General features: G+C 39.3%; 1 protein-coding gene across 1 annotated transcript in view; it reads left to right on the forward strand.

Moving 5' to 3' along the window:
* Window positions 1-14241, forward strand: part of MICAL2 (microtubule associated monooxygenase, calponin and LIM domain containing 2) — a 120532-nt gene that overhangs the window by 59023 nt on the left and 47268 nt on the right. Inside the window, exons 18-25 of the mRNA XM_042881844.1 lie at window positions 1210-1428; window positions 1646-1747; window positions 2363-2494; window positions 8909-9016; window positions 9454-9534; window positions 10993-11179; window positions 13026-13114; window positions 13345-13725. Of these exons, the coding sequence (XP_042737778.1) occupies window positions 1210-1428; window positions 1646-1747; window positions 2363-2494; window positions 8909-9016; window positions 9454-9534; window positions 10993-11179; window positions 13026-13114; window positions 13345-13725 (1299 nt within the window). The remainder of the gene's footprint in view (window positions 1-1209; window positions 1429-1645; window positions 1748-2362; window positions 2495-8908; window positions 9017-9453; window positions 9535-10992; window positions 11180-13025; window positions 13115-13344; window positions 13726-14241) is intronic.

Consider the following 14241-nt stretch of genomic DNA (forward strand, 5'->3'; position numbering starts at 1 on the left):
AGAACTTGGACAACCTGTAGTGTTGATTTATGTATAATCACACCTGGACTTCACTCTGTGTAACTATCATTGCATATCTGCATTTAGCATGCAAGAAAAGAACAACAGTAGCTGAAAAAATTCTGTGTATGTACATAATGCTTTGTGCTATTTCCACTCTGAGAAAACTGGCAGTATATCTAAGATAAAGGCTTGAGCATTGAAAATCTGATTTTAATGACCAGATTTTCTACTTCTTTAAGTAGAACTTGTGAGAAATACTGCTAGAAGCTCTTTTGCAGCATCATATACATGGAGTGAAATTTTTTAGTGTACTTAGTTTAATTCACTTTATGTTAGAATTTAATTTTCAATGTTAGTAAATATTCTGTAGTGATCTTCCAAGAGTAGTCTGCAGCAAAGTGGGATCTGAATTGCATTGGAATTCTTCATGGCAGCTTGAAAAAAAATGCACATTCATTAACAAGTTGTGAATTGATTATTTTTAAAGCAGGTGTGCTGTTCTGTAACATTGGGAGCACACCACACTGATTGGGATTAGCTTTTTTTAATTTTGATTCTGAGAAGTTTGGAAAGTTTGTATAATTTATTTCAATTGGACAAATGGAATGAAGTAGAAAACTATCATGAAAAGACCAACTGGAAAGTAGTTATTAGGACTGAATTTGAAAAAGCTGAACTGACTGACTTCAATTACTTGAAAAGCTCTTTTATATGAAAATCAGAGACCCATTTTGAGCTCCTCAGAAAATGCTTCAAATCTGAAGAATGTTGCATCTTGTGTCATGTCACGTTAGATCTAGCATTACACCAAAGTCGACTGCTGGTGTTTTCACAAGTTCATTCCCTGGTTTCAGGCAGATGCAGTGCTAAAAAAAATCTTGAATAAAACAAAAGCAAAACTAGAAGGAGACACACTGTGATGTTCTCCACTGATGCTGTGTGGGGTTATTGGTGTAGAAGCTGGGATAGACTTAGGGGAGGATGCCAGCACTTTCATAAGTAGCACTGATGTGTTTCTGTGCATGGGCATGAGCAGTAGATGTGCAACAAATAGTGGAGAGAGATTGCTGTGAGACCCAGGAGAGCGTTTCATTTCTAATTCTGTGCATGACTGTGCTGTGCTTTTGTAAGCATCTTTAAAAACCAAGTGTGCTGCATGGTAGTGCAGAAGGGAGATTTTTTTTTTTCACTTCAAGTGTTTCCCAGTTTCAGGTGGTAGCTAGACCTGAACACGAGGTGAGGGAAACCAAACAGTCTTTAAATGGTTCTGATCATATGGCGAGGAGACCAAAGGCTCTAGAAAAAACAGATATCCAGCGCAGTCTGTCAGAAACATCTGAAAATCTTGCATCTGCTTGTTCTGCTGCATTTGTACTTTCTGGAGTGCTTGAACGTCTTCAGCACCTGGATGAAAAAATGAAACAGGTGATAAGCAATTACTTTTCCTTTCTCTTAACCACATGTATTAATCTGCGTGCTGTATTTTCCCTGGATATGCTTGCTTTTTATCTGTTCAGTTTAGGTTACATTAAGAGAATTAAAATACTTTCTGCATACTTGCTGTATTCTGATGATATTTGTGTCGTTAACTGAAATCTCTCTCTTTCTTTCCCTGGCTTTCCTTTCCTGACTCTTACTGCAGAAAAGAGCTCAGACCATAGCAAATAGAGAATTCCATAAAAAGAACATTAAAGAGAAAGCAGCACATCTTGCCTCACTGTTTGGATACATGGATTTTCCAAAGGTGAATATTAGGTTTTGTACCTGCAGAATTGCTGAGTTAGAAGAGTGATCTTAGAATTCTTGGGTTTAAAAAAAAAAATAAAAAATAAAAAAAGCCATGATTTTGCTTTTAACCTTTCATTCATCTTGAGTAGATCGGATAAGTCATTTGGACTCCATTAAATTTGGTAAAAACTTCAGTTTAAATATTATTGCATAATTTAATTGAGGTAAAACACAATTGTAATCATAAAGGTGGTCAGAGTACCATAGCATAAGAGAAATGTCTTGGCATGGTTTATTTGCTGTGTTTACAAGTATACACTATTGTCTCACTGTTTCTAATGAATTGGTGAGCAGTAGCTCTCAGTGAAATTTGGCATGTAGCATTTTTTTTTAATGCTTTCTTAACTTATTGCCCATTGCAATTATTTTTATAAGAAAGCTGAGTATAATAATGCCATCTGAGATGAAGGTTTTGTCACGACGATTTCAATGGCTCCTCACTATGCAGAATTAGAGAATGGTGCAAAATTGTAGTAATCTTTTTTTCTTGTGCATGACTGTGAAGTTATTCTCTTAACCTGTGCTAATGTCACTCTCTTGGATAACTCTCCTCTGTTTCTGCTCTACACAGAATAAGCTGCCTACTAAAGGCTTATCCCATTCTCAGCCCCCAACTCCCTCTTGCCCTCCACCTCATGATTCAGCTGCTGCCTCTTCTCCATCATCTGTAGGTTCAGCTTCCCCTGTTCTTCCTTCTAGACAGGTACTCTATTAACAGATTTTTCCTGTAAAATCCAAACTTGTGGTAAGGCTGTTTGAGAAATGGCTTGGATGAAAGGTGCTGCCTTTGCACGGTGGATCTATTCTATAGTTTGTATTTCACATTAGAATTAAACCTCAGTTTTCTTCACCATGGTGAATTCTGCATGTTTGCAAGAGGGAAGTCAACAAATGGTTTGGCTATAAAGCTAAAGAATAGAACAAATAATTGAGAAAGTTCTGGCTTAAATTCTGAATTTTTGGTATTGATGTTTAATTTCAGTGCTCTGTTAAATAATGCCACAGAAATGCTTAATGGAGAGATAGTTTCACACAGTATATCTGGATGTTAGGGGATTAGTTAGCTGTGCTGGGTGGGTATTTGTCTTTATAAGATTATCAGTTGGGTCTGCAGGGAAGAATCTGGGTGATAATGGTTATTTTAAATAGAGGATGTGTGTTAGGATTGTGTAAGCACGTGCTGATACAATAGACTTCACTGTTTTGCTTGTTTACTTATTTATACTTTAAAACTCACTTCTGCATGTGAATTGCTAGAACTCCATTCTTTGCAATGCAAGCTTCATGCTGGGGAAACCAGCATAAACTTAATGAAAGCAATTTGGTAACATGAATAAGAGAGATTCAGCTGTTACTGCTTATGCTAGTTTTAAAATGTGCTTTTGTCTGTGGAAGATGAGGTGACTTTGGCTTCCAACTCTTCTGTTTCCTAAGTGTTTTAATTGAGGAAAGTTGGATATGTTTCAGCTTTTTAGGGCCAATAAAAGGCTCAGGTTCTCTTCCTTCACCCTGGTTTTGTGGTGGCAGTCTGGGAACACTGCAGCACTGCAGTATTACATGGGAATATTGCATAGGAGTATTGTCTTCATGTGGGACTAAGGGTGAAAACATGATTTTTCTGGAAGCACTGGGAATGACCGCCATGACTCAGAGCAGGCACTCTCTGATGGATGTTCAGCAGATTAATTGAGTGGAATTGGTCTAGTTTTATTTTATTTTATTTTATTTTATTTTGGGGGTATTTTGGTTTTGCTTGTTTGTTTTCCTGCTATGTTGTTGATGCTGTTTGAAATAAGGCTCACAGATGGAGCAGTAACCAGGCAGGTAGGTATCAGGCTGACATGTAGTTTGCAAAGGTACGTTCCCTGGATTAGCTGGAGGGGCATTCAGAAAGCTCCATTTCTCTCTCATTCCCCTGGAAAATACAAGATACACAGCCCTCCAAGGACACTGCAAGTCCAGCAGGTGCCTAACTGCTGTAATCCCGTAATCCCCTTCAGCTTCAAAATCATTGCTTTGCCTACATTCACTCCTTCCTTTCTGTGACCTAAGACATAAAGCATGTGGTGGGTTTTAAGCTAAGTAATGCCTTACAAAACATCAGGACCTGTTTGTCATAGGTTTTTGAGTAGTACTGCATTGATGTGAAGAGAGCAAAAAACCAATGTGACCTAGCATTTAGCATATGAGAACTAGGGTCTTAATCATGTGGGAACTCTTCATCAGCAAGAGGGTTTCTTGATGGGATTTAAAATTTTTTCTTCTAAAAAAGCATTTGGCATAAGTGATTGGTTTTGGATGTTTTAATTCAACAGCATTTTGTTTAAAATGCATTCACAACCTTTTATTAGTTATCGCTGTATTTAAATTACGTACCAGTAGTTTGTTGTTACATGATTTCAGTTAGTGTGAGTTTACTGTGACTGAAAATTCTCTGTCCAGAGATAATGGGAGGGCAAAGCACAACTGAGACTAGGAAAGCTTGTTTTGTTGTGAGCACAGTAAATACACATTGATCTTATTTGCAGAATTGTTGCTTGGTTAGATAGGACGTTCTTCAGTAGATGCACATGCCAGAGCATCCTGATGCCTAATATGCTGCTCCATGTAGTTGGATAGGCTCAGGTCCTTTTGTACACTGTATGCATTGCATACAGCCAAATATACTGCACAGCATATCTGAGAACTTTAAGTAGCCTGATAATGAGCAGACTAACATCCTCTTTCCTCTCCTCTGAGACAGATTCAAATGAACCCCAATACTTAGATATTTCAGTGGGAAAGGTAGTAATTTTAAATAAATAAAAAACATTGTTTTTTTCTGGGGTTGCTAATAAGCACACGTGGGTTATGGACAGGAGTGGAAGAGCCATGGTGTTGGGCAAGGCTGCAGGCAGGTAAGAGGATGGTGTCTCTGCCTGCTGCAGGCGTGATCAGGAGTCACAGAACGGGTCAGGCTTTGGGTGTGGGGGTAAGGGGACCCTTGATGGTGGGGAGCACAGTGCCAGGGGAGGTATGCTATGATCTGCAGCACAGGCACCTTTCAGAGCAGGTTGTACCAGCATACGTTAGCTTTACATAAGTAATGCAAATCCTGCCCTGAGGATAGGATGGATTTAATGTCCCTTTGTACTTATGCCCAAGACAGTGTGTTAGTGATAGTGCATATGGATATGCTCAGGTTTTCTTTTCCATCCTGTTTGTGTACTGTGAGGTTAATTCAGTCCTGTGATACCTCTGTATTTTTAGACTGCACGCTTTTCAAAACATCAGTTGTACTATATGCTATAAAATGCTGTCTAAATGTGCAGCATTATCTGTCCATACGTAAAAAAAATTTATAATATTTCAGTTGCACAACTGCCCTTTAAAGTAGCATGTTTGATAGCTTTATAAACTATATCTGTTGGATATTGGCTGTGTTCATACTGCTTTAAGGGTGGATTTATAGGACTCAGACTGCAATACAAATTCTAAGAGTTACTGTTAGTTAAATCTGAACTTCAGTATAAAAGAAGTGTCACAGGATAGAGAGGCCAACAGAAGGAACTCCTATGTGTTCTTGTATATCAACGTGATCCCAGCAGAAGAACGGAAAATACTGAAATATTTATTTATTAACACTTCATAAGATATGAGCTATGAATATCAGCACCACCACATCCTTTAAATAGTACTGTTGTTTTAATTTCAAGTGAGTATTAAGGCAGGACAGTCCTTGACATCTGCTGAATTTTCATTGGTACAGTATTAACTGTAGTGGTATATCTGTTGAAAATAGTGTCTCAGCAGACTTACTGTCTTATTACAAAAGCATACTATTAAGCCTTAGTCCTGAAAGGAGCACTTGAAAGGGAAGTCAGTGGGTGCATTCTGCTTCTTCCAGATTCTATTAAACGCATTGACCATAACATATACAATCATTAGAATTCATTAAGGATCAATTTCTGGGTAATAATACGTGCAAGTTGACAGTAATAATCAAAACTCCATTCTAGGTTTAGCCAGCTGTTATTTCTCTTAGGTTGAATATTAACAATATTATGTTACCGACTGGGCTTTGATTTCTCCTGTTTGCTGTTAAAATTTGGGTTGACCTTCAGAACTCTGTATTGATGTGAGCTTTATGTGGGTGTATCCAGGCAGCACATCGTAGGAACTGCGAACACATTGCAATCAGTAAGCTTTGCTGCCTGCCAAGTTTGTATCAACTGCTTCCCTTCAGTGACATCTCTAATTATAAGCAGTATTATAAACAGGGCTTGGGTGTTTCCTACACAGAGTAGCTTATTATTCAAATGCTGTTTATCTCAGAGGTAAAATATATGTAGCAGATGCAATAAAAAATAAATAAATCACCCTCAGAGTAAATAAGTCCAAGAAAGTCATTAAGGATTTGTAACAATAAAGGGGAAATGTTTTCTGCTTCCAAGAGCATACAATATTTCCTTTATTTTATGGAAGAGGCTTGTTTAATGGTTGGCTCTGGTGTTGTAAATAATAGCACAGGGAAATACAGGAGGAAGCCTTCTCTTCTTACACTGACAACTAGCCTGATCAACCTGCTACAAAGCTTTGGTAACCTGTTACTGAGAGGTCAGCACTCCTAGTAAGTCACTACACTATGAGGATTTTGAAGTGTTTCCTGAATTCACCATGTAAGATAACTCTTAAGATTCTTTTCCAGGACAACAAACTATTTAAAGCTCTAGAAGGAATAACATGCCTGAGTTTTGAGCAATAGCCTTTTGTTATATTGACTGTGGCCTCAGCACTACAAAACTGTGTGCAGCATCGTGCGCATCATTTGTTCTCAAGAGCAGTAAGTGCATAAGTGAAATACAGAGCCTATTGTGTTCATTAGCATCCAAGTTTCTGGGGTAACTTAGTGTGCTGTTGAAGAAAGCTAAGCTGTGTAAGAGCTGACATTCTCTAAAGGAGTATGCCTCTGGTATGCAGATTTGAGGTCAGACCCTTTCTTCTGCAGTGAGTGTTATGAAGGGGAGACATTGTCATCAAAGTTCCTGTTCCTAACCTGAGTGAGGTTTAGAGAAGACACAGGTGGTGGCTGTACTGTTATCACTGATGAATTACAGAGCAGCACTGCTCTCGCTCTCCCTGACCTTTCCTTTGCTGTGGGTTTCTTCTCATGGCAGGTGCTCACAGGGCTGCCCCTGTGGATTCTCATCCTGCTGTTTTTATTTCATGTTTGAATAACATTTGAAAGGTGCAATACTGAGGCTGTTGCAAATTCATCTCCTCTTACTTACCCACCTTCCTAATTGGGTAAGGAGAACCAATAGTAATCGTTTCCCCATAATGTGCCCTTGTTAACCAGACTCACTAAAGGGAGTCCTCAAATCTATTTGCGTCCTGCTCTCCTTCCTGGTCAGCAGCCACAATTTTGTGTTGGTGGTGGTTGATTATGAGACAAAAGTGGTCAGCAGTCTTTTGGTTGCTAGATCAGATGGAAATCCCATTTGTTCTGACATGGGATATGAACTTCACCTAAATTACACAAATGTTTTCTTTTAATAACACTTTTTAAAGTATGTATAAACATGTAATTTCCTTGTTTTGACTCCCTTAATGGTGGCACAAATTGCTCCAAAGGGTGGGGAACAGAAATCAACCCATCTGATGAATTGCAAGGTGTAGTTCAGGCTGAGGGATGCTCTTCCTGAAATTCAAGTACTTGCGCTTTAAGCATAGCATTATTGTTTAAATGGTTGCTCCAGCATTTTGTTATTTCAAGTTAAACTGTGTTTCAACAGACTTGGAAAGCTTTTTTTTTTTACCCCAAAAATTGTTATTACTCAAAAAAATCATGCAGATATTAAATAATGCTGTTGTATTTTTTATACTAAACAAAAACAAATGGCAAAGAATGATCTTTTGAATGATCCTTGTTGTCTTTGCATACATATTTTATGTCTGCCTGGATATTAAGACAAATTAAGATACAACACTCAAAAGATAAGGGGGACTGTAGGGAGCTGGGCATGTTCTCAAGTTCCTGCACTTGATTTTTTTTTTTATTAGCAGGAATATTTTTGTTCATCATAATTTTTCAGAAGACACCCAGAATGCAGTGGAGTTGCTTTTAAGCCTGATAGAAATTTAAAACCATTGTGTTTTCCTTCTCTTCAGAGTAACTTGTTGATTTTTTTTTTTAATTATTTATTTTTTTAAACCCCACTGTTAGCAAGATATGGTATGATATCAGTAGAAAATAATTTCACTGAGGAACGAGAGAGTTAAAGTCTGGGCTCAGTGAAGAAGCGAGTGGAAAATAAAGTGCAAGATCAGGCATCTTCTAGGAAGAAAAATATCCTGGCTTCAGAAGAAGAGCATCAGATCCCTGGCCAAATCAGAATAGCTCTTGCAGCCTTTGGGTTTCCAGAGAGGTTATAGGTGAAATCGAAATCACTTAGTGGCAATGTGAATTTGGGTAGCAAACCTTCCTGTCAATCTATGAGGTCTTCACAGTCTGTTCCTCGTGAAGAGAGAACTAGAGTACCTACCTACCCATCTGCCACATCTAAAAGTCATTGAAGAGAGTGAGAAATAAACACAGTCGATGCTCAGAGAGGAATTTGTGCAAGACTTCTAGGAGGTTTTCGTAGAATGTTTCCTGAAATACCAGTTTTGAGGTCAGTGTGAGGTGGTGAAGTTTAGTCACCACCTTCCTTTCTGAATTGTAAAAAAAGTCACAGTGGCAGTGTTGTTTTTTTTTTTTCATTTGTTTGTATTTAATTTGTCACAACAATCCTTCCCTAGTTCAGCTCAGCTGCCCTGTGCCTTGTGCTGACCCGACAGGAGGCCTTGTGCTGCAGGAGCAGCATTTGTTCAAGCAGCTATTTCTCCATCATCCACAGGGAGAAAAGTGTGTGGTCTGCCTGGGAGCCTCCTGTGGCCACCAGCTGGACTGTGCTGTTCATGCATGAACACGCTTGTGCTCTGCTGTACTTTGTGTCTGCTTTTTCTCAGAGCCTGTCTTTATCATCGCTTTCATTCATTTGCATGTTTTCAAGTCATTCTCATCTTTTTCTCATTAAACTCTCAAGCAACTAAAGCTCTTCCTTCAATTCTTCATCTTTTCTCCTTTTCTGGTTAGATGACTGTAGGAAAGGTCTCACGTGCAATTGGAGCTATGGCTGAAGTTCTTGTCAATCTGTATGTGAATGATCACAGACCCAAGTCGCAAATTCCCCCCCTTGAGCTGGTAAGACTAAACTCGCAAAGAAACAACAACTTTACTTAAAAGCAGTGTTTTCCAGAGTGTCCTCCTGATTTAACACCTTACTTGTGGTGCACCTTCAGCATTATGAAAGATATTAGCCTAATGCTTACTGAGGAATCGAGTGCACGTTGGCAGTATACGCTAATAATGTGGGTATGCTGGAAGCGTTGCTCACAGTGTCTTCTACTTGTACTTTTATTACTTGTCTGCATGAAATAAAACTTCAGGAGGCTTTTATTAAATGTAATTATTGGTACAATTAGTAATAGAAAATGGTTATTAATCAAGGTGGCGTCTAAAGAAAATTTTGGTACAGTACATGTTTATGCAATTATTTTCAACATGCAAATGCTGAATCACCATGCTTCGTTTTGAAGAAAGCTATTTTTAAACTCTGACACAATCCTGTTTGAATTCAGAACCAGTCTTTGGACAGAACTACAGGTTCTTTCCCCACTCCCTGTTCTCCACATCCTGTCTCCAGTGCTCAGAGATGTCAGGTATCGGGAAGCTAAGTCTGGGGTGCTGTGGTGTTGACGCTGACTTATTAGCCAGTGCTGAACTCTAATTGCTTCTGCTTCACTGTGACTATCTGACCTGTTCCGTTAACACTGTATTTTTATAAATGTATTTCTATTCTTTTCTATTTGCATGGTCATTCACCTGGAAGGTTTCGTGTGGTTCATAGTGCAAAACGATCCAGCACAGCACAACAGGTTACTAACAGCAGATTTTATTTAGGATTCTCAGCTGTTAAGCTCAAGAGTGTGATTCATGTCTGTAACAATTGTGACTTAAACTTAACATTGAAAAAATGTTCTGAGGCCTTCTTCTGCTGGCAAGTTAAAGATGAGTTGTGTGGACTGCATGCTGGTGTCTGAACCTGAGTGGGCCCTGCCAGGCCTGCAGCTCCTCTATCTCAAGCATGGTACCCTCACATCGTGAGGAGAGGAGGGGGAGATGATAGCAGCTGTAGAAGAGCACGGATGGATGCTCATGTGTGCGGACCTGTAACTAAGAGCAACACAGTGAAACAAAGAAGCCTCTTCATGCCTGCCTCTAATAAGTGAAGGGATGTCCGTTGTTCTATTTATAATTTACTATTCTGTGCCTTTGTATGTAGATACAGAACATAGAGTTTGTGACAATTAGGAAAAAAATGTAGTTAACTGGCCAAATTCAACAAAAAGTTCCAAAATATCTGTGTTGTTAACATGAGTCTTATTTTAAAATCCAATGAATTTAAAGAATGCTGAATGTCCATGGTAGGAATGAAACTGATTTTTAAACAAACCAAGCCCCAGCTTGGGCTGTCTGCGCAGGCAGAAATGCGGCTGAGAGGGAGAGAGCATTTGTGGGTGATGTTGATACTGGTGTTTGAACCACCACGTTCAACTGTTGGCTTTTCTTCCTTCAACTTAAAGCACAAGTCTAATTTTCCTTAGCAGTAGGAGCTGCTACAAGCTGAGTATGACCTCAGTACTACTGAGATGAACTTAGTCTTCAGGGTTTGCGTAGCTCCAAATGTGTGCCTGTTGTTCAAAGCTGCAAGGTCTGCCTTCACCCTCATCTGAGAAACACTGCTATCTGCAGCTATGATTGCAAGTGCCTGAGTCCACACAGCACAGGGCATTGGGCGCATGGGCCTGATGCTGCCCTTGTACTTGAGCAAACGTGAAGTACCCATGAGCTGAAGGGGGGAAGCTGGGTGTGAGTCCAGCCGCAGCTCAATCCTTTCGATTTTCATGATGTCTGATTTATGAGTTGCTTTTTAAACCTACAGGCTTGCAGCCTATCAGTAATAAAAAAAAGCTGACTGATGCATTTTTTTAATTGTGTGTGGAGAAAGGGCTGTATAAAACTTCAAGCAGTTAAAGCAACTGCTTACTTCAATGAGAGTTTATATCTAGGTGTCCTGTAAAGGCTTCATATGTGTTTCTATTTTTATCTTTTAACAGGGATCTCTGCGAAAAGAGTTTCCTCAGTCTATTGGGGGGAGTGACATTTGTTATTTCTGCAAAAAACGGGTATATGTTATGGAGCGGCTGAGTGCAGAAGGCCACTTCTTTCACAGGGAGTGCTTCAAGTGTGAAATATGTTCTACAACTCTCCGATTAGGAATTTATGCCTTTGATGTTGAAGAAGGTAACACAGAAGCTATTTAAGAATATTTATATGTCTGAATATTGATGCTTTTAATGGAACCAGAGAAAAAGGCCTTGTAGAGTAGCTCAGTCAGGAGGAGGTCTGCCGAGGATGTTCTTTGTGTCCATGTTGATCTTTGAGTCCTCTCACTTCTTTCAAAGGAAGCCAATTCAGACATATCTTTAAATGAAGAAATCATCACTGGAAAATAAAGCAAGTGACAAAACTACAATTTGTCCAATCACAGGTCAGAAATGGGGTGGGAATGGAAAGGTGCCTTTTTTCTCTGCCAACAGTACAGAATTATTCTTATCTGACACTGATAACCAGCCTTTAAATAAAATGATCTACAAAGACAAGTCAGAGCAGCGGTAAATGTATATGTGGGGGGTATTCTTTCAAGATGTAGTAGCTCATGAGGTGAAAGCAGTAGTACTGGCCAAGCAGCGTGCCCTTTATTGCAGCCAGTAGTAGAATGGGATGTTCAGATCTTGGGCTCTTGATGCCACCTACAGCCTGAGGCTTGGGGCAAGGGGATTATATGTTGTTTTCTTTGCTTGTTTTTTTTTTTTTCCTGTTCAGATGGAAGTTAGTAAACTATATAAAAATTCTCTTGCTATTTCCAAATGATTTGAGTATATCTGAGTACTGACCTGATCTCCTCTTACATAAGAATTAAAGTCTCAAGGCCAAAGATAGATCTTCTGCAGTCTAGAGAGTCCTCTGCAAAGATTTTTAGCTGATATTTGACTTTTTGCTGCTTGATATATTGCATTTTTTTGTCACTTGGTATTTGTAGAATCTTGTTTTTTCTGCTATTTATTAATCTTAAACCTGTATGTTAGATTAATTTAAGGCCTTACCTTATTTAATGAATATGCAAATCTGTATGCTGTAAAAGAAACCCAATCAAAGCACCCGGCTCAAGGCAACTCCCTACTATCAGTACAAGCTGGAGGATGTAAGGATAGAACACAGCCCCAGCATAAAGGACTTTGGAGTTACTGGTGGATCAGAAGCTGGATATGAGCCAGCAATGTACCCTTGCAGCCCAAAAAGCCAGCTGTATCCTGTGCTGCATCAAAAGAAGCAGGGCCAGCAGGGTGAGGGAGGTGATCCTGCCCCTCTGCTTTGCACTGGTGAGGCCTCACTTGGAGTACTGCATCCAGATGTGGAGTCCTCATTACAGGAAAAGCATGGACCTGTAAGAGCACATCCATCCAGAGGAGGGCCATAAAAATGATCCAAGGGTGGAATCCCTCTCAGCCTGTCCTTGTAGGAGAACTGGGGCTGTTTAGCATGGAGAAGAGAAGGCTCCGGGGAGACCTTGACAGGCTTTCAGTATCTAAAGGGGGGCTGTAAGAAAGAAGGGGACTGACTCTTCATCAGGGTCTGTTGTGACAGGACAAGGGAAAATAAATTTTAAACTTTAAATTAAGTGGAAGGAGATTTAGAGTGAATGTAAGGAAGAAGCTTTTTATGATAAGGATGATAAGGCACCGGAACAGGTTGTCCAAAGAGGTAATGAATGTCCCATACTGGGAAACATCCAAGGTCAGGCTGCATGGGGCTCTGAGCAATCTGATCAAGCTGCAGATGCCCCTTTCTATTGTAGGGGAGTTGGACTAGATTGCCTTTAAGGGTCCCTTCTAACTAAAATGATTCTGTGATTCCGTAAAGCTGTGGGCAGTGCAGAACCAGCAGATGATTTCCCATTTCTTTTGCTGCTGAACCATTAATCACCTTGATTTTTTTTTTATTTTTTTTTTTTGGTACACAAAATAGTACAGTTCTCATCAGTAGGTGTAAAGATAAAAGGTCATATAATTTACTTTTTCTTTTCTAGGTAAATTTTACTGTAAACCTCATTTTAGACACTGCAAAATCAGTAATAAACACCGAAAGAGAAGAGCAACATTACAGGTCCAGTGCAAGGTATGTATTGGTTATATCATTAATGCAGAAATTATTGAAGCAGCTTTATCTAGAGCAGAGTATGTGTATGTGTAGACTGGTTTTCAGTGGAAATGAGCTCTTCACCTACGAAGTTGAACTTAAGAACAGTTGGTAGTGAATATATATCTAAAAACTTAAAAACTAACAGAAACTGGACTTTATACTTATCTTAGAAGTTGTATTTAATAAATGTTAATGCTTTTTATAAGGAGGCAACAGAAGCCTGGAAGAAAGAAGAACTCAGAGCTACAGAGAGCACCACAGACAGCACTTTAACAACTGCTAGCAGTCCAGAGGACAGGTCCCCAGGTATCCTGACTTCCTTCTTTAGGCGCACTCTAAGCTGGCCCCTTCGGGTGACAAGGGATCTGCTTGACATTCCCAGACGCCTCTCTAACTGGATGCATGGTTTTCTGCACGCTACCAATGTTCATTTCAGGGACAATGCATATAACTATACCTACTTGTACGAACTCTTGAGCCTTGGTGTGCCATTTCTCTGCGCTCTTCTAGAGGTCCTTATTCATATGTACCGGGAAGCAGAGCTATCCCTTGAAAATGTGCTTGAATGGGCAAAAAAGTTCTACAGGGTTTAAGTTTTTCTATGCGTCTTGCTCAATTGTGCCTTTCAGATTTTCAAAATGAGCAGCCTCGCTATTTTCCTGAGGCTTTTTGTTGTTTTTTTTTTTTTATTTGATTTTTACTTGCAATTTAATGTGAGACTTAAATGAACAATATATTCCTTCTGATATAAACTAGGTGCAATCAAAATTTTCAGTGTAAAATGTACTGTATGTTAAAATATGAAGGGTGATGTCCAGACACATTTCCAAAACATGGAGACGGATGAAGGATATTTTGAAATTTTTTTTCTGTTTTGTCCTATTTGGGATCAGACCATTGGGGACAGGTACATTTTAAAAGCCTTCCTCCCCTCTGCTTTGTTGTTGTTGTTGGACAAAGAAAGAGTTTTTGTTCTTTCAGATGTTTGGGGAATATTTATGACAAAGAACTGGGTTTTGAAACCTGAATATGGCGCATCCCTTTTTTTTTTCTTGCTTTCATCTTCTCTCTGGGTTATGAGGTTTATAACTTGCATGACATTT

The sequence above is a fragment of the Lagopus leucura genome, unplaced genomic scaffold (assembly GCF_019238085.1).
Source record: "Lagopus leucura isolate 7727_CA_CO unplaced genomic scaffold, USGS_WTPT01 Super-Scaffold_100033, whole genome shotgun sequence".
In the NCBI taxonomy this organism is placed as follows: domain Eukaryota; kingdom Metazoa; phylum Chordata; class Aves; order Galliformes; family Phasianidae; genus Lagopus; species Lagopus leucura.